This window comes from Oncorhynchus clarkii, chromosome 18 (assembly GCF_045791955.1).
Source record: "Oncorhynchus clarkii lewisi isolate Uvic-CL-2024 chromosome 18, UVic_Ocla_1.0, whole genome shotgun sequence".
Classification (NCBI taxonomy): Eukaryota; Metazoa; Chordata; class Actinopteri; order Salmoniformes; family Salmonidae; genus Oncorhynchus; species Oncorhynchus clarkii.
The window spans coordinates 55685978-55713659 of NC_092164.1; the positions used below are offsets into that span (position 1 = coordinate 55685978).

Consider the following 27682-nt stretch of genomic DNA (forward strand, 5'->3'; position numbering starts at 1 on the left):
ACCTGATTCAATATCAATTTTAAAGATGCTATGTGCATTTCGACATTTAATCTGGGGGTGCTCGTTGAATCCATGCTTCTTGTAAACTTTATGGTATTCCTGAGGGTTTGATGTCGTCTTTGGTAAAAACCTTATGCATTTGAGGCGTGCCAACACGTGTAATATCTGTATCCTCTGGACTTGACCAAAGGACGTGCATTTCAATCAATAGGTCTGGAGGTCATTTATAATATAAGAGCCCTCACAAAAGCCCGAAATGTACTGATGGACCACAGACATCCTCTTTACCAGGAGTTTGAGCTACTCCCCTCAGGGAGATGACACAGGGCACCAGGGCATAAAGTAATAGTGCCAAACAATCCTTTGTCCCAGCGACAGTAAGGCTCCTGAATGTTTAAAACGACCAGTGGGACCTGCGGGCTGGCCTACAGCTAACATTGTAGTTGACATAGTGTTTTGTTGTGTATACCCACTGAGCAAAACTGGTTGAATCAAAGTTTTTTCCACATAATTTCAACCCCCCAAAATATATGTGATGACGTGGAAACGTAATTGGATTTGCCAAAAGTCATCAAGGTAAGGGCATTTCGATTTTTTTTTTCAACCAACTTTTAACCTAAATCCAATGACATGGTGAATTGTTTTTGTTCATTACGCGTTGAATTCACGTTGACAACTCAACCAAATGTAAATCGCGCGTTGATCTGACATCTGTGCCCAGTGAGTATTGTAATTGAGATTGAGTGATTGAGATAATCACTGATCGCTCATGAATTGCACTTTTTCTAATACTGCTGAATATGATTGTTTTTACTAGGCAAGTCAGTTAAGAACACATTCTTATTTACAATGACGGCCTACCGGGGAACAGTAGGTTCAGTGGTAGAACAATAGACGTTTACCTTGTCAGCTCCGGGATTTGATCCAGCAACCTTTCGGTTATTGACCCAACGCTCTAACCACTAGGCTGCCTGCGCACCAGTTGCAAAAATAACAACTCAAATATTATTTTCATGTTATGTTTGATGTTTGTCACAGGTGTGTGCTCATACTTTACAATATTATATCATGACCGTTTGGCTTCACGGCAACATTTGTCAATCAGGGTCATGTTGAAGTAACCCTTGATGTTTGGCCATGTCCCCAGTCAGGTGTCGACGACACGGCCACCAAGCAGACATTTTAGGCCATGCAGCACGTATACAACACCAACAGACATAGCTCATATCGACGCTTGGCTTTCAGAATAATCCAAACCCGTAGATCATCTCACTTTTGCCACCTAAAAAAAGACGGACGTTTTGTAAACGGTATTTAAAAAGTTGCCAATGTTGCACAATATTGTTTACGACAGCAGTAACCAAGGAGCCGCTGGATCAGTAGGCTTACTTCATATTGGTACACAGGAAGTATTTAAATAAATACAGAGAAATGTGCGATTGTGGGTGTCTGTCTGGATATTTGGAAAAACCCAGAGCTAGACCAACAAAAGGCCTAATTGGAAATGGACGTTTGTTGAATCATACATATTATACACATTATAGTTCGTTACTAGTTAGGTTACACAATTAGGCTTCTACTACACAATTCGATTGTTTTCAGCTTGAACTCCACAACTTGTGAATGATAGGCCTATACGGATATTGCTCTCACCGCCTATAAGTAAGGCTAAGAATATTAATACGCACAGATCGCACAATGCGTAACTTCCCGTTTCACGCACAGATATCTCTATGCATTGAGTAAATAAACATGTCTCTATGATCTACAAGACATTGTGAAATACAATACAATTCTGTTTTTGCCGACTGAGCCCCCTTCAGCGGTCCAGAAAATAGTACAGACAATATTCGAATTCGTGGTTAGAACGTCAACACACTACAACTGTCACTATTGTGGAATACATTGATTTTGAATCAACTTTTTGTTTTGAATGATTTCTCCAGATATTATCCTCGTTTAAACCCAATTTCCCGAGAAACTTTTAAACAATTTTCATGGAATCCGTAGACCTATGGGCAATATTTATTTTCGAAACCATTATTCGTTCTGAAGACCATGTTGGGTAAACACTTATTTCCTCATTAACACGTGATGTATAGACAATCTAACCAAAGGTGGAACACTAGGCAAAAAAGGTTAATGCTTAAACATTAAAAAAAGGCCACCGCTCTATCTCATAATTACACAAAATACAATAAACTGCATGTGTTGTAGGCCTACCCATTTCGCAACCATTAAATAGAATGAAAACACATAGGCATATGAATCATTAACAACCAAATAAAGTATATTATACAATTAAGTTGTTGTCTTGAAATAAAAAACAATATCTATCTAGATGTATCCTTTTGGAGTGTGTTGTTTGATGATACCTTTTCATTACAATCTTAAGAGTATAGCATTATTCTCTTGTCTTGACTACAGGATAGCTAAGATATCAGTCTCCTTGCGTGTTATGCGTTTATTTCCAAAGCACAACAACAGTGTAAAGGACCACAGCGGTGTTCTGTGTGCCTTGTGAGACTGTGGAATCTGACTCCAATGTTCTGTGAACGAGCGACCAGAGGGCGGATTAGGACCGCGGGGACTCTCTCCTTGTCCCGCAGCGCTTTACCCAAATCTACTCTGCCTTTCCACACACACGGAGCTTCAGGACGCGCCAACATGACACATGTAGGCCTAATGTAATACGACTTCGAAAGCATAACATGTACAAAGAAACGGTACGTATGAGCTAAACCCCTCTTCCAAAAATAAAAAAAAAGAGAAGCATTAGAATATCCCTGGTTATCCGTCCATGCATCGTCACGTTAAATAATTGTGGGGACACAAACAAACACAATGCCTTCGCGACCACACGCTCCGCCTCTTTGTCAAACCAGACACATTCTACGACTTGTGCTAAGCCGTAATTGAGCACAGGGTGCCCAGGAAAACCAGTGGCTGCTCTGCACAGACCTGAGTTTTTATAGTGCCTTAGCTCCTATTTTTCCTTCTCCGCCAGACACCATCAAACCGACCAGGCGTGATGGGAAGTTGCCACCTACACGGACTCAGGAGCCAAAGCCGTGCAGCGACATATAAAAAAACAGACATTCTAAACCTAAACAGGTAAGATTCTAACTTACTCTTATCAAAATTGAAATGAGCTGCAAACACTTTTTTGTCAATGTAAACAATTTGTCTATACTGACCCAGATTTTTTTTAAATAGTTAGCTAAAGTTAGAAACAAGCAATAGATAGACATTTAAGTTTCAACATTTCACGTAAACAGTTTTTATGTTCGAGGAAGACGCTTCATAACACACTTGATTCATGTCGAGCCTAAGACATCCCTCTTTAGTTATTGTGGCTTTTCTTCGGTGGCCAAAAAACGAGACGGCATTTCTGCGTAAAAGCCCCCCACGCCATAGCTTTGTCTGTGCGGTCGACTTCAAGTTCGGGGGAGGGAGAGGGTCACCGCCCACGGGGTAGGCCCTTAAAGTAAGGACTGCAGACGCCATTTAAGGGCACGGTATGCCCCGGATGAAGTTTCCCTGATTACAAATGCATTTTCAGCTCCTGGCAGCAACTCTGTGAGTTAAGGAAAGGAGAAGGTGGCTTTAGTTTACCAGACCGATCGACGTCTGCATGTGTGAAGTGAGGTCTAAAAATGAACGTAACTTTCGTGGACTGCGTCCTAGACTTTGGAATAGCAGATGTTTTGGTGTAGTTTTCAGTAGAACCCTAGACACCAGTAAGTTTACACTGAGATTAGTTGCAAACTTGATATTACTTCAGAGAATTGTAATGATCAAGAACACATTGATTATAGTCTTCTCCATTTGCTACATTAAACAATGCACTTTACGCACAGTAAAATATTCCCTTCACTAGATCTGTTCTCAACAAAGGGATATGAATAGGGATTTATATAGTCCCACTGATGGTAATAAAGGTGAAAGGACTGCCAGAGTAAGCATTATTAAAGAGATAGACCTAACACTAACTTTAGACATATCTAAGTCAATATTAGGTACTTTTGCAGTATTGGTTGTCGTTTCCTTTGACAAATATGGCACACATGGCATAAATCGTTTTACATGACGAAACAATTCAATCTTTGCTGTCCGGGGATATGTCTTTAAAATGTCCCTACATTTTACACTGTTTCTGTCTCTGTTGTTCAATTACATTTAAACGTACTACTAAAGCCCAGGGGTTGTTGATAGCCTACACAACAATAGCAAGTTAGAGGTTGACAATCATTCACTTTTGTTGTTGATCAAAGTGCGATTTTACCATTCAGAAAGTGGTGTATAGCATTTATTTGTGGTGTGTACCATTTATTTGTGGCGTGTACCATGTTTCGTGGTGTGTACCATGTTTTGTGTACCGTTTATTTGTTCAGCTTAGAGTCGATGAATGGGAAACAAAATGTCGCATGCTACTTAAATTGACCCTGCATTTGGCGTGAAGTCTACTGTTTTCAAAGAAAAAACTTTGGTGATGTCCTATACATCTTCAGCAATTGCAGTTGAATGATTGTTTACATGTTGAAAGTAAACATCGAATACGCTACACCAATGGGGCTATATTATATGCATAATGTATCTAACTCATCAACCCATTCTCACGTTACAATAACATTAATTCTAAACCCAACCCAGAATATCTGTGTAGAGTCAGTATAAATGTGTGAGCATATTATGTGTGTGTGGAGTGTCAGTGTGCGTGAGTGAGTAGAGTCCCGTGAGTGTGCATAGAAAAAGTGCAAAAATAAAATCATAATATACGCTGCTGCTACTCTGTTTATGGTATATCCTGATACCTAGTCACCTTACCCCTTATACATATCTATCTCTGTCACTCCAGTATCCCTGCACATTCTAAATATGGTTCTGGAATTGACCCTGTAGAAAGCTTCTTACTTTATCCTGTTCTTCTTATTTCTTATTTGTATTGATCGTGTGTTTTTGTTCTACGTTGTGTTATTTTAGTGCTATATTGATATTGATAAAAGGTTTAGAGTTTGCAAGAAAGGCATTTCACTGTACTTGTGCACGTGACATTAAAACTTTAAACTTAACAGTTAATGAACAGTATTCGACCTTTTTGTATTTTGTACATAGGCGCTACTCAATTACGCACAGCCTCAACACAAAACACAACGTCTTTACCATGAACGTGACTGCTCTGGATTTCCAACACGTGCTTCCTTTGATTCGTAAAAAGTAGAACTAAAATGTAGTTTACGATTATCTCATGCCCAAATTATTTAAAAAAATATATAGGTGTTTATTGAAACGTATATCCCATATTGGCTGTTGAGTTGTAGGCCGTTATCAAGTCTATGACTATCAGCGAAGAGGGCGTCAAGGAGGGCGATTACTACTGCACAGATATATTCATATGAAACTTGATCAAAAAGCCCTGGAAAGTACGTCAATACGAATTAACAAACACGAAGATACCAGGAGGCGTGAACTTTATTTAAATCAGTAAAGAACTGTTGATTTATCCACAGGTCACAGAAATGTTGGGAGAGGGCGATGGCGACGACAGAGGGACAGAGGAGGGACCACACAAGGACAAACCCCGACACGATTCAACTCCATGGTCAATGGGAGGACGTGGCTTTAGCCGTACTATCTCTTGGATCAATTCAAGGGAAACGACTGATATCAGTCTCTCATTTAACTCCCAAGGACAGAGTACCACAAAACGAGTAAAATTACATCAGCGATGGAGAGTGGACAACCGCAAGAACCAAACTAGCCTTGTGTTGGAATATGGGTTATAATCATGTGGATTTAGCTCAGAATTGGCGAGCAAATAACTTCACAAGGCAAAAGCTAAATTTTAAAAATTGTCGCCATGGACCTTTGGCTTAGCCTATGTACATAATGTTGCAATGGCTATAGCTGAATAAATTGTGAAACAAAACAGCGTATTTTTCTCTCCATTTTATAGCCTTCTATAGGATTCACAGCAGTTTTGGGCATGTAGTCTAAAATAAGGTAAAGTAGACCCACCAATAGCAGCAACCTATGTATATCCAAATATTTATTCTCTGACGGCGACAGAAGCAACAAAAACAGGCCTGCTTTTTGTCGACGCATCTCGTGCGTTTGAACTTGATTTTCTCATATGGACGTCACGTGTGATTATTCTATTACATTATTCACTAGTGAAGAAAAAAAAAACTGTGATAGTAAAATGAATTGCCCATATAGAGGTGTGACAACAATGTATACCCGTGCACTGTTCCTTGGGTCAATTCGACATTTAGCTCAATCAAAAGCTAAATTATGTCTCCACTGTAGCCTTTTTTAATGTCATGTTTAGTAGCCTAGTTGAACACATTTAGCTGTATTTTAGCTGTATTTTAGCTAGGCTACATTCTCCGTTATTATTCTAGTTTAAACAAATATCACGCCGAACATAGGCCTACAAACAAGCCTAAATCATACATACGCTAATTTTCTCCGATTATAAATTCACCCTATATCTGAGTAACATTAATTTTTTTAAATGGCGTGTGTATGATTTAGGCCTATGTTCTGCGTGATATTATTTTAGGCTAGAACAGTAACAGAGAATATAGCCTAGCTAACATACAACTCAGTGTGTTCAACTAGACGACTAAATATGAAACTAACGCTATACCATAAAATAATATAATGTTTTAGAGTTCAGAGTATAAATAAATACGGGAAGAAATTATATAGGGATTGGTATGAAACGAAAACGAACCACATGTGTCTTTAATGATACGTATGCTCAGATTATTCTTTAGTTTATATGAGCTGTGTTGCCGTTCAAAATAACAAAGAATTCCATCGAGAACAAAGCAAAATGCCCAAGAAAACGGATGTATAGGCTACCGGTATTCCGTCAATACGAAGTGGAGAACAATAGCATCATGTAATTAAGACACAAATGATTAACAAAGTGTGTAAGTAAGACCTAATTTAAAGAATAGACTACACAGCCAGACTAATTTGCGCGCACACAAGGTTAATTTTGGAGAGGACTACAAAATCATGTATTGGTGTCCATAGACCTTCCTCGTGGAAATTGAGAATTAACCTACGGATTTATATCGGCAGAGGATAAAATACTACCGCTTACACAAATTAGTAAATGAATAGGCCAGGGCATGAGTGCAGCCTACAGAGGCGTGTTGAACATAGTCTCGGGCAAGATCCTCTGCTTAACTGTTGTTAAAACACCGGTATCCCACGGTGTTTACCAGCCTAAAGTTGACTGCTTTTAAAACGGAGTATCCCACGTTGTCTACCGGGTTAAGGCACAACTGAATGCGCTATTCTGGCAAGCAGGCTAGGCATATGGAAAACGCTATCGGTATTTCTCGGCTATAGCCAGTTGAAGATTACAGCCCTCGCCATAGTCTCCATTACCCAGGTAGACAGTGAAGGTCAAAGTAAAGAGCACACCATTAGCCCCGGCCTTTACTCATCTCCCCGCCTGACAAACTGGAGAGCGAGGCTCAGTGTGAGAGTATAGGCTGCTCCTCCACCAGACAACTATTCGGTTAATACAATAGGCCTACATATAGGCTATTCATGTGGATTTCTATTTCATTATTCATATTTGAAAGCTTACAAAAATGTATGTTTGTGTTTTTGTTTCGTATGATTCAACATCAACAGCTGTTAAAACGGATAAAAAAGTCGTACTCCATGGAAGAAGGCAACAATTTTTAGTGCAGATATGAAATGGAAAATGTATAGTGAAATGACATAGCCTGTAAACACATCAGGTTGATTTGATAACGCAGCAAAAAAGATTTACAGACGAACATGTATTTCTTACTTCACGTTGCCCATTTGCCGCTAAGCGTGAATCAAGCAAGACAGTGAGTAATGTGAAGCTCTCTCAACCTATTTAATTCATTTTACGCAACAGGGAATTCCAAATTGAATTGCTCCATGGATTATTTGCAGAAGCTGTCATTCCTAGTTTTGCCTTTGGGTGGCAGCAAAACTCCAACAATGCAGTGAGCACTGGGAGTGTGTCAAATATGGAATCCAGTCCAGCTCTGCTCTGCTCCTTCCGCCTGCCACAGTTTGAATATTTCTCTCCCTGGGTTGTGTGCACGTTCACGTGTGTTTGCGTATGAACCGTGTCAAGCGCACGCAGACTGTGCTCTCAGCTGAGGCGTTCTTGATCCTGACTTCAATTTGTCAGAAAGAGGAATAGTGTCATGTTTAATAAATAATAATTAACAAACTAAGACGTTAAATGTCTTTATATATTTAGCATATTTTTACATTATAATTCTTTATGAATTTTGGACAACACATTAATTGAAGTTTTGCTCATCATTGTTTAAACAGTTATTATTACATAGCTTGTTACCAATTTAAAACATGTTTTAATAAACTAAAAATCCTAATTTATTTTCAACCATAAACCATATTTTATTAATGTATTACTATTAGCCTAATACAGAATTAAATACAAGTATAAACTATTTATTTTGAGCACTTGAGGCCTTAAGCTTATAGCCTCATTTGGGTTAGATATGTTCATAAGTTATACCATTTTGATGTGATGACCCATTAGTATTGCCTTGACTAGGCCTATAGACTATGCAAATAAAATTTACAACGATGTTAAATCGTTGTCATCATAGAAACAACGTTTCGAACCAGCAAAAATATAAGGACGAGACGGTTCTAATCCAAATGTATGTGTGATTCCGAATGAGAGGTGGCAAGGCAAATACCATGCACCACAAGTGTGAGTCCACTGATTCAGAATAGCAAAAGATACCCTACTACGCCCTATGACACGAAGGCTTTTCTTAAAATCTCACATTTTCTTTAAGCATATACATTTTCTGTTAAAGCCTACTCTCCCGCAGCAATGAAATCAATATCTTTACAAAATATGGATAGCACAACCTTTTACAGGGCGAAAATATCGAATATGTTGGTATGTTTTCCTGTATAGGCTTCATGGTTGACTTTGCTGGTTCATGCGTTAAACGCATTATGTAACAAACATAACTTACCTCAATGAAATTGAAATATGTAGCCACACTTGGCGAAGGCCTACAGTGTGATTCGTGGGTGAAATTTTAGTACAGCTTGTAAAAACATTTTTCATTCACTTTTTTTCTAGGTGTTTATATTTTTTGGCTAAATTCAGTGACCGCAGGATTCATTTTTTTCTATTTGATCATGAAATGCTTGTAGTAAATGTGCATAGCCTGCATTCACGACGATAACAACAATGAGCTATTGGCATCTGTGAGTGTAAACCCCTTCCCTTCTATAATCACCATGTGTTTGTTTGCTTTGCTAGTTTCATGTCTGCGTTGTTTTTTTATATTTGCAGAATGGTCTCCCACTGGGCACAGACGTCATTTCGACGTCTAGTTATGATTTACATTTGGAATAAGTTATCAGCTAACGTGAATTCAACGTGAAATCACCAAAACATTTCACTATGTCATTGGATTCAGGTTAAACGTTGGGTGACAACAATACGAAATGCCCTTATGTTGATGACTTTTTTCAAATTCTATAATTTTTCCATGTTGATTCAACATCATCACATTTACTTTTTTTGTTGAAATGACGTGGAAACAACGTTGATTTAACCAGTTTTTGCCCAGTGAGCTGTGCAATAGTATACATTTATGATGCAGGCCTAAACCTAGTGCACAGAGACTAAACGGATATGATGTCACTAATACAATAATATAACCATAAGTGGTGGGCAACACGCTAGAAATGATGATCTTCATCAATCACCAGAGCATGGTGCAAGTCAAAATAGTATTTAAGAAATTGATATTTTAGAAATTATAAATTTAAACCCCTTATTAGTCACAATCGTATAGGCTAATAGTTGTACTGCTACGGCTGGTGGGTGGAATACTGCAGCATCAGCGAATCAAAATGCAGAGGCCCATTTTTTCTCTCGATGTCACATTCAAGGGCTTACAACGCTACATTACATACTACAGATGTGCATGTAATCAGCCAACACTGCAACAGTTAGCCTAAGAACCAACATCTATCTATGTTAGTTTGTTTTCCATGAAAATTAAAAAGTGAGAGCATTCATGGCCTTGCGCATCAAGTTACCTCACTGACACGGTAGTCCTGTTATTATCAGCAGACATGATAGCGAGACGGTCACCAGTTATAACAAAATATGATCAGTCATATATTTGGGGATTAAGAAATGCCAAAATGGTAAACATGTTCATGCATGCTTTGTCCTTGGGATGACGAAATGATTGAAGAACTGATTGAAAATACATTTCAAAACCAAAGCTAATTGCAAGACCTCAAGGAAATCGAAAACAACAATAACCTCTGCATGGTTATTATCTGCAGCACATTGGCCTACTCATTTTCAAAAACACAAATTTGATACCTCTGTGACGCTGAAGCGTTTATATGGAAGCAATTTTTAAATAGTTGAAATCTGTGACGGACTCGGTGGTGGTAATTTTAGCTGTGGCTGAGGCAACGTGCATCCGACTGAAGATTCTACTCATCTTATTACGACTTGATGATAAGAATGCTTATGGAAGTGTATTAAATAACAAGACCATGTAAGTGAATATAAAGAATCGAAAATAACTGAACGTACACACAACTGATGTCTACAGGAAACACTATAGGCCAAACAAAGAGTTGTTGGAGCAAGTAGGCGTATCGTTTCAAATAGGCTAATGTTTGTGTAAATATTGTTCCTAAATATTTCCACAATGTTATCGTGTAAATGTAGCCTATAGGCCTATTATTATTGTTGTTGTTGTTGTTGTTATTATTATTATCAGATTGTGGTAGTAAATCTACTTGAAGTACCGTAATAGACTAGGCCTATTCAGATGCAAGTGTGTCTCCACTAACAGTCACCTGTAGTGCTTGAGACAATCTCATCACTAGATGGCGATATAGGCCTTATAATAATCCACATATACACAACAACACTTCCATTATTTGCTTGAGTGAGACATTTTCGATGCACTCAACAGGTAGATTCAGACACTTCGTAATACCATCGCACCGAGGCGACACCTGGAATTAACGTCGAAATGGATAGAGCCCAGAGTAGTTCTACACAGTCTGGCCAAACACTGATCTTCCGCATTCAAGCATAAAATCATACGCCGGTCAGACATGTTCCTCACACACAGTAAACAGGCCTGATAATTGAGCCTCTCACACTGCTTCTGAATCTAAGAATATCTTCAACCAATTCATGACAAATCCGTTCACATTTGAACAGCTATGACAAAATATCACGATTGACATTCAAAACGTCACACCAAAAACGAAACCATCTCTGTAATATACTGGACGGATGTTCAAATCAGAGGTCGTGGATATATATGATTCAACAATGTCCGGATTTTATTGGACAGATTTTTGTGTCAATAGTTTTACACCGACATATTTAACAGACACAGATAGCCTTGACATATTATAGTGTTGTCTGTATAGTTTACCTTTATATACAACCACATGAATACACACACAATATAAAAGACATATGGTTCACACGGGCACACATTTCCCAGAAAATGATGTATGCATTACAAGCGGGATTGCACCTTGGATTGGTTATGAGTGAGAGCAGGAGAACCGTTTGAAGAAGCTAAACTTTAAATTAAGATGCACGTGTTTAGTGGAGTGTTGAAGGGGAAATGGAACGGATTAATATTTAACCGTGGAAGCTTTAATCCTAAAGGCCGTCACTTCCTGGGGATTTCCAAATGTTTTTTTTTCTCCACACGGTGAAGTTAGAGTGTCTGTTTTCCTGAGGTTACTGCATGCCAGTTGCAAAAATTATACGGCCCTAACTTTCTCCTTGCTTTGGTCTCCATTCACCGAGAACAATACACAATGGAGGAAAATGGAAGGTCCAGAGTTTTTCTACATTTTCGTTCCATAAAGGTCTCGGCACGCATTTGGCAGAGTATATTTGTGAACCATGTTCGGTGGGAAATAAGGGTTAAATTGTTCCAATCAAAAGGCGTGAATAGCATATTGTGTGTGTGTGTGTGTGTTCAATTCCCATCCCATTGTTGTATGTCAGTCAAAACTAGCTGATACTCTTCACTTTGACGACCACCTTCTTCTCCTTTACGCGTCTGTTCTGAAACCAGATCGTGACCTGTCGCTCGGACAGGTTCGTCTGGGCCGATATCCTCCTTCGTTTGTCCTTTGTTATGAATTTATTGGCCGCGTACTCGCGCTCAAGTTCCTTCAGTTGCACCTTGGTGTATGGCACGCGCTTCTTTCTTCCACGTCGGAAGGAGCTCAGGTCCCCTCCCACAGGAGACACCGCGTCTGGTGGAGCAAAACGGAAAGCGAAATGGATATAGTAAGCCGTTCACAAACCATACACAAAAAAGGTTGCATCTAAGCATAAAGGGGATCTTCGGCTGCCCCTATAGGAGAAGCCTTCGAATAACCGTTTTTGGTTCCCGATAGAACCCCTTTGGGTTCCATGTAGAACCCTTTCCACAGAAGGTTATACATGGAACCCAAAGGGGTTCATCCAGGAACCAAAAAGGGTTGTCCTATGGGGACAGCCGAATGACCCTTTTGGTCTTTTTCAAAGCCTGTATTCTCAAAAACGAATTTACAAACACGCGTTATATTTTTTTACAGAAAAGGCATCGTCTCTAACATTTTGTTGTGGATTAAGCAAAAACAAACACAATGAAAAGTTGTTCTGGTTTATTGCGTAAAACCTGAGGGCTCTCTACCTATGTTGTACCTGGTATGGAGGATTTCCACATGTGTCCGAGCTGAGGCTGCTCCTTGGTGCAGTAGACCTGCCCGTTCCAGCCGTTAGTTAGAGCCCACGGCTGGTAGCTCTCCATGGGCAGCAGGGGTTCGTGTCTGTGTTCTGCTGGCCCGCTCATAGTTGGTACAACTGGCACGTCCAGGTAACTGGGTACGGGCTGGTATGGGACCGACGCATAGCTCGGATAGAAGGCGAACTCCTTGGCCCTAGAGGTGAAGTCATCGCCCGAAGCAGATGTGTCCATGTACTTCTCCCCGTACGCAGAGGGGGGCTGCGTTCCGCACGATTTTATGCTACTGTGGTGCGACATTCTGCACGGATAGTAGCCGCTACCGAAGTATCCATAGGGCAGGGACGCGCTGGAGGAGCTTTGCACAGCCGAGCAAGGGCTGCACTGCTTGGATGGCTCGCCCATTCCCGAGGTTGGGACGTCGCTTGACGAGTATGCCGTGCTCGGAGCGAGGGACGCGGGGTGCGCCATCAGGTTCCTGCATTGGTTTGCCGCAAAGTTGCCTCCCGCAAAACCACCACCGCCAGCGTCCATGTTCTTGCTCACTTCATCGGAACCGCCGCCGTTGTCGTAGAGGAACATCACCGACGGGTCGACCCAGCGAGGACGGAAGAGCAGTGACGTTGTCATAGCACGACATCCAGCATTGAGGCTTCTGGCTCTTTTTTAAAAAAGCATAGAGGCTGAAAAAAGGAGATACTGATTCCGAGAGAGTAAGCGACTCTGACGCGCCCGGGTGCACCAAGATCGCGCCTCTATTGGCCAAGAAGGGGCCACGTGATAGGCTATGCAAAGAGGACGATAAATATCTCCCAGTGCGGATAATTAAATGTAGAAAAAATGCGGCTTTGTAAGATGACGGTACCTATCAAGGGATTTGTCTTTTTGCCGCTCAAAACGAGAGGGTTTCGTGTGTAAATAGAAAAATAAATAAAATAAATAAATATATATATATATATACCCCTCTCGTATATATATATATATATATATATATATATATATACTTATATATATTATATATATATCACTCCTATATACGGTTACACTTCAAACCTAAATTGGTTTGAAAAGGGGTTTTATTTTATCATTGGAAAGCAAAATAAAAAGGACCTAGTAGTCCAGACGGTTTCAAAAGACTGCGGTGACTCACCAACTTAAATACATCCATACACGTTGCTTTTCGCACATAAAGGCAGTCCGTGTAAACATGTCTATGACACAATGTCATTGCTGATTATTTTGTACACGGTGGACCTATATTAATTCCACAAAGTATAATCCATTCAAAGCCACACACCCCATTACAGCTCACATAATTAGTACATAGCGTAAGGAATGGTCGCCAAGGACACGTTTCCCAATATCCCATAAACGACAATGGAGATGGACTACTAGCTAATGTTAACAGTGTTTGAACAGACCGAACCACTGTGGGGAACACGGATGACTCATCCAAGAGACACGTATCGGATAGGGAGTGGAATAAAGAAGGGAAATAAACAAGGATAGGGAGTGGAATAAAGAAGGGAAATAAACAAGGATAGGGAGTGGAATAAAGAAGGGAAATAAACAAGGATAGGGAGTGGAATAAAGAAGGGAAATAAACAAGGATAGGGAGTGGAATAAAGAAGGGAAATAAACAAGGATAGGGAGTGGAATAAAGAAGGGAAATAAACAAGGATAGGGAGTGGAATAAAGAAGGGAAATAAACAAGGATAGGGAGTGGAATAAAGAAAGGAAATAAACAAGGATAGGGAGTGGAATAAAGAAAGGAAATAAACAAGGATAGGGAGTGGAATAAAGAAAGGAAATACACAAGGATAGGGAGTGGAATAAAGAAAGGAAATAAACAAGGATAGGGAGTGGAATAAAGAAAGGAAATAAACAAGGATAGGGAGTGGAATAAAGAAAGGAAATAAACAAGGATAGGGAGTGGAATAAAGAAAGGAAATAAACAAGGCTTTAAAACAACACGTCCATCTCATTTTTTAACTAAAGATAATTAAGCTCAAATCCATGGGAGATGCTCTCAATCAAAATGCCCCGTTTTCATATCACTCAAATTAGAGCGACAGGTTCGAGCATTCAAGAAATTAGTGAGAATTCGGATAGACAGTGTGCCCAACAAATACCAGATCCCTCGCTTCCGACATGTTTACAATATGCAAAGACAGAAAACAGTTCTCAATGTTGGCAACTCGGTTGTTTTTCACATAGCCTACGGGGTAGACGCGGTTAGAGGCCAAGGTCAAGTTGAAAGTTGCTGTCTAGCCGAAGAGTCTGTTGGGTTATTCAGTCTTTGAAGGACCCGGCTGAGTTTTTGAAAAGGGCGGAAGAGGGGTGAGAATTCCTGGCCTAATGAAAGCTTTGGAGGGCATTAACTTTTACTATCATTTTGTTTTCTCGAGCGTTTTATTCTCGTTGTGTCTAAGGAAACACGTGTGTTTTGCACACGTTGGAAAAGTAGGCTAATCGGAAAGTTGCATTTGCAAACCAGTCTCGTGTTTTGGAGACTTTTGGTGAAGACGGGTGAAAATTATGTGAAGTAGTATAGGCATGTCGTTGTGTTTTGTCTGCTTTGTCGTGTTTATGTCTCTCCTTAAGGCTCTCCTTCCAAATATATTGTTTCAGGAGAAAAAAGCAAGAATATTATAGGCAAAACCAGCCTGAACTTACCTATAGCCTATTTTCTCTGGTACAGTATAATGCCATGAAAGATATGGTAATTTGGTTGTAGTTAGTGAACTTCAGCGTTGTAAAACCAATAATAGGCCTAAATGAAATAATGCAAGCCGTCAAATGGCAACGTTTGTTTCAGTCTATAAATGGAACCCAACAAAAGTGCTCAAATATTCATTCATATAGAATTCAAGCATTTTTCATAGACATTCTTGCCTATTTTCGCGCCATAATACTATTATTGTGGTGCGATCGCATAATTCAGGATGCATTTTTCCATAGGCATTCTCATCTATTATTACGTCATAATAATGTTAATAAAAACGTCAAAAGCACTGTGCCTCAGCCACAGTATAAATACCACCATTACGAATTCGATATTAAAGCTAGATCGCGTGCAGGGTCCAAATGATCCATTACACAGTAATAACAAACGTAGGCATTATTAGCACGTCAAACCAGTTATTTCTTTGTAGGCCTATTATTTGAATATTCTTGATGGATGAGGGACTTAATAAACTGTCGTAGTCATCTTGGACCGCAGGAAGAGTAGAAGAGTAGATCCCCTAATTGGGGATCCTAATAAATACTACTACAGACGTCAGATATGAGACAGAACATAAAGCCTCAAACAATGTCTATCTGAATCCGAAAAACGTTGAAAAACATAACCTAATTGATTAACATTAGTATTCCACATGATTTCCAATACAAATGTACTCAATGTTGTTTAACCTGTCGGCTATACAGGCACGATCGCGTGTCCAAACCCAGTTAATTCTTTGGTTGTATATTCTGGATGAGGGGTAAGATAAAAAACAAGGCAGCCTTCGGTTTTCGCCCCCTTGTTCAGGGGCAGAACGACAGATTTCTACCTTGTCTGCTCTGGGACTCGATCCAGCAACCTTTCGGTTACTGGCCCAACGCTCTAACAACTTGGCTACCTGCCGCCGGTGAATGCGATAGTTTATTCAATATTTTTTTAAAGATAACATTATGACAGAGATTGCGCATGCACTCAGATGTTAACATGCCGTAACAGGACATTAAAACACATCAATACATATGTTCGGCTGTTAGGATAGCCTAGATTCTTCATGATGTATATCCTTAAGAAGTAGACGACTGATATCTTCCTAGAAAAACTTGATTAAACTAACCCAGTCCTGATTCGTCGGACATAGATTGTTGACGTTGTACCTTTTTTTTTGTGAACGGGCAATCTATTCTTGCAATATTGAAATGTGTGGGTTTTTTTTAACCAACAATTATATGTGTGGCTTATATGTGGCTTATATGTTCAATCTATAGCCTATGTTTTATCAATTTCATGTTCCGGGAAGGAGAATCTGTGATACATAAGTTGATATGTCACCTTTTCAGATAGGCCTATTAGACATAATCCACATCCGGTGCTTAACTTTATCTTTATCTTTATAGCCTAATTAGTCATGAACAAATTTAAGAAAGCTACTCAATATATATCGTGAAATGACACGATTTAGCGTTATCAAATATCTAGCTATTTATTTTTATTTTCTATGTAGCTAACCATGATGTGTAAAGGCCTAACTAACCTATAACAATGAAGCTATGACACAAATAGAACGGCTTTGTGAATCAGGTTTAAATCATCAGGCTACATTTGGACTTTCTCTTTTTGCTCACATTAACATGGGTTGATCCAACAAAGATGTTCCAAAATCAAACGTTTGAAATGGTAATACATTACATTAAATATTTACATGAACTTGTAAAATAATGGCAATGTAAGCAAGGTTCTGTCTTAAACCCGGGTTTTCTGGCGCGGGGCCTGCAATCAAAAAATCGGGAGCTGTCACGGAGACCATGGCGCGCGCAGATGCAGTCTGTTTTGGTGGTCTGACCCGAACAGACATCCCTATCGAGGAACAGACCACCGCCATGCGCCACAACAATGCCCAGACATTCTACTGGCTAGGGAGACCCGTCTGTAAAGTCATTACCAAGAGCATAGACATTCTTAGTTTCGACTGGCATTGTCATTTCGCAGCAAATGTTTTCATCCTATGTGACGTAACAATAGGCCTACAAAATAATTGTGAAACCATTAAAGGAAAATCTAAACCATTTGGAAAGCTATGAATTAACGTTATCATCATATTACCGTTTTCTAATAACAATTGGTGAAATGCAGATTACGTTGCAAAGATGCGGGCCTATTCCCAACCCGTCTATTCTTTCCAATCCATAAAGTGAGGAAAATGTGCCTTATCCAGTTGTTGTGGTGTGATGTGAAACTAAATTGTAGTATAGAAAGTAAAGCCAAATCAATACAAATGTGTTTCTGCGGTAGAGCCAGTGAACCACAGGACGGCCTGGCACGTAACTCTTCTATGTTCTCCGGCCCTTAACGTGATGTGGCACTAAAGGATAAAATAAAAAGGAAATTGGCAAATAAGAGTCAACAGGGTGGCTCTTGAATCGCGCCTTTGACTGACAGCTCCGTTATACATTCGCTCTGACTCAAAGTGTCACAAAGTAGAAGTCTTAAACATTTTGTTAACGGGCTGCTAAAACTGTAAGCTACATGTTACATTTATTGCCACAATGGAATCCCAGTAAATATATAGGCCTACAGTTAATTTCAATGAAACTTCAGCCGCTAGCCAGTTGCACATCTGTTGTATTTTCGAACGCTACCAGTCCCCCATCAGTGGACTGATTAGGCTAATTTGCACCAGCCCCTGTAAGATACTGTTTCTCTTTCTGATGAATGAGCCCTTCCTACACATTATTGTCCCAAGGACGAGGCCATGGAACTCTTTCCAGTTAACATACAAAGGGAAAAGCATTATGTTTAACGCAAATTCTAATCAAGACGTCTGTAAATATGCTGCAGAACATCGGGGCCACTCATTCACTACCTATCAACAAGTTCACTCAGATCGAGTCACCATGGAATTAGGCTAACATTTTCGTTTACCAATTTCTTTCCTGGTGACGTTATTACTATGACACAAACGCTTCACTATTTATAACCATTTGCGTTTCTGTATGGCCAAACGATTCGTCATTAACAATAAACAGCAAAAGCAGAATTTCCCACTAGCTTTAACATAAAATAAAGTTGATAAAAAACAGCAGGCTATATTACACAATAGTTTACGGAAACGAACATCAAAAAAGTGTTAACAAATTACACCAAAAAACCTATAACCTATAGTCTGCAAGTGTTCAACAATAATGCCCATTCGCCTAAATATATAGGCTTAGCCTACATTTTTAGATGGGCTTTACCGTTCCTAGTTTTCATGAGAAAAAAAACAACATAATTTGTGCAAAAGCCAAACTTTAAATACATCTTTATTGACATCCTTTGGTTTTGATTAAAAATGTCTAAACTTCACAGACCTTTGATTCCTGTGAACGGAATTGTATTTTATGTTTTACTTTGTCCTCGGTTAAGAAATACTTCTAATCGGTCGTGATTTAGTCGTATGTCTCATCATTCCAAAGGAAAATTCATTTTTGTAAAGGAAATTCCTGCATGTTTTGCATTCGTAAGACAAACAATCAATGGGGAAATGGTTATCCGCTATACACGATTTTGTAAGGGAAAAATTAATAGATCGAATAAAATAGAACATTCATTTCACTTTCTGAAATATGCCAAATAAAATATATTCAAAGACATGCCATGTTAGTCACATTACAACGAGCTTCGATTTCACATAAACCAAATATACATTCTTAAAGAAACACAAAGTATTGCACAATGTCAGATTCAGTTGTTCATTCAAAAAGTTCTATAGACATTTCATCACGTCAATAAGTTACAATGGGTCGACGACACAACAGAACTCCCAATACATCACAGGTAGACACAATAACACACTGATAACAACATGAACATCGTATTGGACACAATACAATTAATATCAAATTAGGCTACATTCCAATTGCATTGTTATATAACCAACTCACAAACCCACCTCGTCTCACCTTCTTTATCAATATAACACTTGCACATAGGCTACAAATGATGTGGTCAACATTTGGTCTTCAGTGAAACTAGGTTTCGGTGAACCTGGTCAAACTTGTAAAGGATAAACACAAATAAACGTGTGACCATGATGCAATAGGCTACATAAAGTCAGGACATTCGTTGAAGGCCATATTTCTAAAATACTATCATTTCAATGGCTTCATATCCTGGAAAGTTAAAGAAAAGGCATGGCGCTCTCCATTTTCGATTCCCAAAGCCAACATGTGGATCTCCTCGACCATAAGACAACCGATCAGGTGTTTTAGTTAGGCAAGCTTTGTGTATTCCATAGGCTTTACCAACTCAAAAGGATAACTCGGATCGATAAGGATTCTACACTGATTTCCTACACTAGAACAAGGGTAGAATGAAGGTGAAAGATATACTAGCCTATATATTATTACGAGTCTCTTTCAAGCCCAATATATGGAAATACACCGTCAGCCGAGTTATAGTTATAAAGATGAAAACAGGTAGGCCTATGGAGCGTTTCAGGTTCGCGCCAGGTGAGTGTTGCGTGTCACGGTTTCCACGCTACCGATGACATTGTGGTAAACCATACCGTCGGCTACTGAATGGTGTTTTCGTTTTAATGGGGTGATGTAGGTTTCAGTGGCTCGTTAATCTCTTCGTTATACGGAAATGCAGTGCGTGTGAGAAGACCAGTTAGAGGTAACAAATAGAGGCACGAGGAGCTATTAAGAGGGGCTTAAAATTACAAGAGAAGAGATCTCCAGCTCGAGCCACCTTGCATTGTCTAGACATATTTCCGGGCGCGTTTCAAGGTCAAAGCATTTAAAGCTCTGGTGGCTGCGTCATCCAGTTTCAAGGCCAAGTTGAAGCCGGGATGGTGGAGGTGCTAGGATAGCAGAACACGTATTCTTCCGTTGGCATATCCTCTTTACTAACAATCCTAACCAAATCCATTGAAATTGAACGTGTTTGATTTGTTTTGCCCTGGTGGGTATTGTTGGAATAGCTCACTCTCGTTCAAAACGAAAATACTGAGACAGTAGGGTTGCAGAGTTTCACAGGGTTGCATCGCGCACTGCGCAGACTCCATGGTCAAGTTCACCTTAGGCCCGCTTGTAAAACCGAGAGGGGCGCAATCTGCAATGTCTGCTGAGGGGGCCGCTTCCCCTTTTAATCGCGGTGTATAAGACACTATAGCAAAGACTAGAGCAAAACCACAACACACTGTGTCCCGTTTTCCTCCCAGTTCTTGCACTTATGTTGCCCACCTATATGGAGAACAGGCATGTATCTGAGTATATCCAACAATGAACGAGTCATATTAACTCACCCGTTGTCCTCCCAGTTCCATTATCTAAAACACACACAATAAAGTGCCACTACTGTAAACGAACAAGGTCATATTTGAATTGCGCAAAAGAGCATTATACGTGTTAGCCTATCTGCTGACAGATCACAAGATAGTATCTGTCTTGACTGCAAAGTTGCATAACTCCACACAGGTAACACAGGGGCTATCTTGTATCCTATAGCACAAAGAGTGGCAAACGAGGATATCCCAAGAGAGCATGAGATATGTCTATGTGAAAAAGAGGTAGGGTGAATTCAGAAAGATTGGGGCATCATAACAGTTTACTCCTGATGTGTTTATTTCTTGGTCTGGCATGAGAGAATTAAAGCGATTGTTAAAGCCCTTGAAGAGAAACCACATGACCAATATTACATCACAGGAAGCTCACCACACAAAGCACATGGTATGATCAGTGACATAGCTTTTATTCTGTTTTTATGTTAAGGTTATAAAACTGTCATAAATGATGCACAGTGCCAAATTGTGATGTAAATGTGCATACTATGTACTGGTGCATCAAAATGCATAAAACAGTTGCCAATATTATATATCAATTTTATAAATCAGTATTTTTGTTGTTGGCTTTACCAAAGTAGGACAGCATGGAGTAGCTAAAGTAGGACAGCATGGAGTAGCTAAAGTAGGACAGCATGGAGTAGCTAAAGTAGGAGAGCATGGAGTAGCTAAAGTAGGACAGCATGGAGTAGCTAAAGTAGGACAGCATGGAGTAGCTAAAGTGGGACAGTCATATAGGCTTTTCCAATGGGAGGAAAGATATCCAGTTTCCATTAGAGACACCTGTACTTAGGTTAGGCAGAGCTCTGATTCTTGTAGTGCTGCTATATCCTGTTCATTTTTTATGTATTGTAGTACTGTTGTTTGTACTGTTATATGACTGAATTTAGAAAAGGTGTGACACTTTATGCATTTCCCTCTTCTGTAACCTCTTCAGACATCTATCCAACATATTAGCCCAACACATGATACATTTCTGAAACCCATTGGGGTATAATTAGGACTATAATAATAGTGTCCCATTTATCTAACCAGAGAGGAAGAGGCGAAGCGAGAGGTACAACTGAGCCCAAAATCTGTCTTCTACAGTTAGTGGCGTTTTTTCGTTTTTTTTTCGCTAACCAAGCGCAGAGTTTTTGTATGGAGGTCAATGAGAGAGTGTCGAATTTGGATAACAATACATTGAATGGCTTATTTGCTATGTGTTGCTTATTTGATTGAATTGAAGATTCGTAATCATTAGGTTGTTAGAAGTGCACTGATATAAGTAAGACACCTAAGATCCCGACAACTTTTAGAAAAAACACTTTATATCGGAGTTGTGGCTAGTTCTCACTAGTTACCACAGCCACAAAGTCGTAAACAGCGCCTTTCTAACATGTTGCTTAAAATGTGTTTGAAAGCTAACCCTAACCTTAACCACACTGTGAACATTATGCCTAACCCTAACCTTAAATTAAAACAAAAAAGAAAATGATTGTTTTCATACATTTTTATGATGTACCCAATTCCGACTTTGTGGCTGTGGTAACTAGTGGAGACCGTTGGTCTTCTCATTGGCTAGAATGGTCCCACCTGATCTTGCCTCCTCCCGACTGCCTTCCATTATTTTAAACATTTATTTTCATTGATAGAGCGGCCACTAGAGTATTAGTGCCTTGTTTCCCAAAAGCACAAATGGGTGTGTCATGCCATTTTTTTTGTGTGTGAGTGTGATTAGGAGACATCTTGAGGATTTCAGAGATGTATCATGTGTTGGACTAATGTGTTGGATAGATGTCAAAAGAGGTAACAGAAGACTGAAATGCAAATTGGGTCCCACTTATACCGAATTCACCATAGGGATTCATTGAAAATAAAACACGACTATCAATTTAAATATTTATATTTGCAATGATTCTCTAAATTAGATGTTTAATATACCCGATGCAACCTGATTCATTAATTAATTGCAAAACGTGTAGCAGCCTAACTAATACACAAGAAATGGAAACGTGTGATGTAGGCCTACAAGAAATATTGCAAAAAAAGATTTCACTTTAATGTTCGTCTACTTGGTATATAGAAACACATACAGACCAATGGAATCCATTTTCAATAGGCGTTACAGTACAAAAAGATGCATTTGTATTTCACCCCACACAAAGGATTATGCAAATACATATTTAATGTATAACAAGTTTATATGGTTTTAAAAACTCAAAATGATCTTGCAAAACTCGAAGATAGGCAGAAATAGAAACCTAAAAGATAGTTACTGATTATGCCACAGAGGGTATCATCAGATCAGAGATTCAGAATAAAACAATTGATAACCAACTATGTAGCTAGGCCTATGGAGTAGCCTAGTATGCTTTACTGCCAAAATACACAGAGGGTTTACATTTGGCTGTGATTGTGGGTATGTCTACTACAAATATTTAGCCTTGGGCTATAAAATAAGGTTCAGTGTTCTCAGACAAGTCGGTTGAATGAGAGTGGAACCTAGCATAATGGCCTAACCAACAGATGTTTTTGGAATGGAAACGTTGGGATTTTCGGGTTTACACAGTATTAAATGCAATTCGTTTTAAATGATCAATGCAGCCAATATTATGAATACTATTATGAATACAAGGGGTAAGCAGGCCTAGACCCCCGTGGTACAGTGGTCAGCATTAATTAGTATTGTAGTTAGTTACTCATTATTTATTACATTGTACTTATGGCAGCAGGTTAACCCTAAACTTCACCCCAACATGAATCATGGTGTGGAAGTCATTCTTAATCTGAACCAGTATTAGTAATGATTATTTACACAATAGGACTAACGGCAGTATTCTTAAGTGTTAACAAAATCCAAGTAAGATAGTTTGAAGAAATAAGACATTTTGGTATCAATTAATGCAATATTATGCATACAACAACGCTCAATGGAATATAGACTATTTTTTATGTATATACAGTATATATAGGGTATAGCCTATAACGCAAAGTTTCTCAAACCACCCACAATAGTTTAATACATAGTAGGCTATGTCTTGTTGATAACTCAAACTTCAAAACATCGAGGAACTTATACACTTTCAGTAGTGTTGGATGATCCAGGTAGCCAGGTCCCTATCTCTGGACATAGGCTTAAGGAAACAGTCTTGACTTACCGAAATAATTTCCCTCTCGTGTCTCTCCCAACCGTGGAATTCTATCTGCTGAAGTAAAAAGCGAAATATTATTTAGGTTCTAATGATACCTTTTATTACCATGGTTCCGATTGTGACTCGGTGGATAGAATACGTCATAAACGTTTATGTCTCTCGCGCTTGTCTTGACCTACCTACCTACCTGCCCACCTACCTGCCTATCTATCTATCTATCTATCTATCTATCTATCTATCTATCTATCTATCTATCTATCTATCTATCTATCTATCTATCTATCTATCTATCACTGACAACGTCCTCAATGATAACTTCTCATGGAGGGACAATAACATAACATTATTTTCTCCACTTTCTCATTTTAATTTCAAGAACTTCCATTTTATCACACAGGTGGAATAATTGTATGGTAGACTACTAGGGCTTCAAATGATTGAAGTGACATTTCTTACTAAATTAAATGACAGACAGAAATATAAATATAAAAGATATAATTCCCTGAATTGCTTTTTAGTACAGAAGATTCAAAATTGTTGTGCAACAAGTTACTGCTTTTGCCAGACAGAGCATCATCAGATGGGAGATAAAGAATACAACAATTCCTATGCAACTCTAAATTGACCTATGGGGAAAGAGAGTAGCCTATGATTAGACAAAGGAATGAGAGTATAATCCAATCTGAAACGTTTATAGTTTTAACAGTACACTGTAGTGTGTTTCAGAGGGATACAGAGAATCGCGAGATAAAAGATGCAGACTTTAAACGGCATCTAATATCCTTACAGAACCGGCTCAAACACCTTTACTGTGAACTGTCATTGTAAGCGGAGAGTAGAGGGAGTGAGAGCTAGAGAAGAAAAGGAAGACAGAGGGGGAAGGGGAGATGGGCCTGTGTGCAATGTGAGAGAGGAATTTCACTCGGTCAGTCGCCCCCCTAAGAATCCGTGAGGGCTCATGTGCCTTCCTATTTTTCAACAGGCGAGGGCGCACGAGGACAGCAATGGCTGCGCGAGACTGCTTGGTGGCATCCCCTTGTCACTACGACCCCTGACGTCATCCTAGTCCCCAGTACACTGATACTGTGTATGAACTATAGGACATGTAATATGAGTCAATGCACCTATTCTACAGACATGTTCCCTGCCCCATCCCTAACCTGCTCAATCTAACAGTGGAATCAGAGGACACAAGAACTGGATAGTCCAATAAGGAGTGGAGAAAGAATGATTAGCACTAGCATCCCGATTCTCCACCCTTCGCCCAAAGCGTGCACTTGTACACTCCTCATCATGAATTTAGCACCATGTTTTATCCATGATGATTATTGTTGTGCAAGTGCACTTTGGTAGAATTTTGGAGAATCGGGACCCAGCTTTCCATACTTCATCTCCGTCAATGAGGTAATAACAGCTTGATCTGGATGCTTATATTTAGCCTATTCATATAAATCATATTAAATTAATATTAGTTATCCTAATCCCTAATTATATGAGCCCATCCTTCAATAGTAATGAGAAAGAATACCTAGGATGCTAATTGTAATGTGTAATGTGTGACGCATAAGCAGAAAACAAACAGACAAGAGAGTTGTAATGGGCCCCATTACGATTCCAGGGCTCAACTTAAAACACCGTGAAATCTTTAAAGTGGTAATATCAAGTTCAACCTCCCCCAAAGGCCATAGCCTTAATAAAAGCCTTGTCCTTTATCAGTGTGTTTAGTGAATTTTTACTGCGCTAGAGTACATAGATCAAAGAGAGGTTGGGAGACGTCTCGCATCCAGAAAACATGCAAGGCGTCGCCTTTATCTGCGCGTGCGCAATCCCCAATAGAACACAGGCGTGTGTGCACATAGAATGTCAGAAATTGTTTTTTTTGTTTTACTCGGGAGACATGGCTGGACAAAAAAAATAATCACAATAATCAAATGGTTGACTAGTCCAGTAATGTGTAGCCCTCTAATATTTCTGATGCTTATTTTGTATTTTCTAAAGTTTCACCCTATATGATCAAATATGCCATTATGAAGGCTATAGTATACCTGGTAAAACTATACAATTACACTAAAACAATGCTTCCTAAATTACAGGTCTTGGGCTGTAATCAAAAATGTTCCTGTAGCCCAACCTGGTTTCACAGTATTTCGTATTATTCTGTACTTAAATCCGAGAGACACCATCTAGTATGATATATTACGTTTCATATGGTATGTGTTCATTTGTGGATGTCCATCACCCATTTCGTATGATATGTTATGAATTACAATTCGTATTATAAGTTAATAATTAGAAAAACGTACAATATGTTACGAATTTGCAAAAGTACTATATGTTACAAATGTGTATAATATCTTCTAGCTAGGTGGCTAGGCGGCTAACGTAAGCTAGCTGGATAAAGTTATCCAGGCTAGGGTTTAGGGTTAGGGGTTAAGGTTAGGGGAAGGGTTAGCTCAAATAGTTAAGGTTAGGGTTAGGGGAAGAATTGGCTAACATGCTAATTAGTTGCAAAGTAGCTACAAGTAGTAAGTAGTATAAAAGTTGCTTATTAGCAAAAATGCGAAAGTTGTCCATCAAATCAAATCAAAATCAAATCAAATGTATGTATATAGCCCTTCGTACATCAGCTGATATCTCAAAGTGCTGTACAGAAACCCAGCCTAAAACCCCAAACAGCAAGCAATGCAGGTGTAGAAGCATGGTGGCTAGGAAAAACTCCCTAGAAAGGCCAAAACCTAGGAAGAAACCTAGAGAGGAACCAGGCTATGTGGGGTGGCCAGTCCTCTTCTGGCTGTGCCGGGTGGAGATTATAACAAAACATGGCCAAGATGTTCAAATGTTCATAAATGACCAGCATGGTCCAATAATAATAAGGCAGAACAGTTGAAACTGGAGCAGCAGCACGGCCAGGTGGACTGGGGACAGCAAGGAGTCATCATGTCAGGTAGTCCTGAGGCATGGTCCTAGGGCTCAGGTCCTCCGAGAGAGAGAAAGAAAGAGAGAAAGAGAGAATTAGAGAGAGCACACTTAAATTCACACAGGACACCGAATAGGACAGGAGAAGTACTCCAGATATAACAAACTGACCCTAGCCCCCCGACACATAAACTACTGCAGCATAAATACTGGAGGCTGAGACAGGACAACATTCAAACCCACAGCCTTTGGGTTGCTAGACGTTTGCATTATACGCCCACCCATCCACCCCGTCCAACCGCCCTATTTTCGTTTTCGCCTTAAGCAACCATCTAGCTAACCATACCAAGTAACATATACTACTTTTAGTGTCCCGGATTTACATTTCTATGTTACGTCTAGTCTATGAGACCAGGCTGTGTTGTTGGTTGTTCAGACTAATATGTCAAATGGTAGGTAATCTTAACTCTGACCACCAGGACTTGACCTCTGAGCACTTTACTTGACACCACTTTAGAGGGGGGGGTGAGAGAGGGACAGGGGGGATGGAGAGGGATAGGACGGGGCATTGAGATGTGAGGAAGATTGCGTGTTCTGTTCCAATTACGCAGGGTTCTATGGACACTTGGACAGGCCACTAAAGAGTGGACATCTCCATTTCATTTCATTAGAAGCTTCGAGGCGCGCACGAAGCATGTTGAGCCAAATTGAACATGTTTTAAACGCTTCTATTAAGCACCAATGTGAATAGATCTGATTTAACTTCCCTGTGGAATGGAAGTCTCAG

General features: G+C 39.5%; 1 protein-coding gene across 1 annotated transcript; it reads right to left on the reverse strand.

Moving 5' to 3' along the window:
• Positions 1–12079: 12079 nt before the first annotated feature.
• LOC139372728 (homeobox protein Hox-A13a) lies at positions 12080–13430 on the reverse strand. The gene is made up of 2 exons (XM_071112523.1): positions 12761–13430; positions 12080–12327 (listed from the first exon to the last, which is right to left on the reverse strand). The coding sequence occupies exons 1-2, from the start codon at positions 13428–13430 to the stop codon at positions 12080–12082; spliced, it is 918 nt and encodes a 305-aa protein (XP_070968624.1).
• Positions 13431–27682: the final 14252 nt, after the last annotated feature.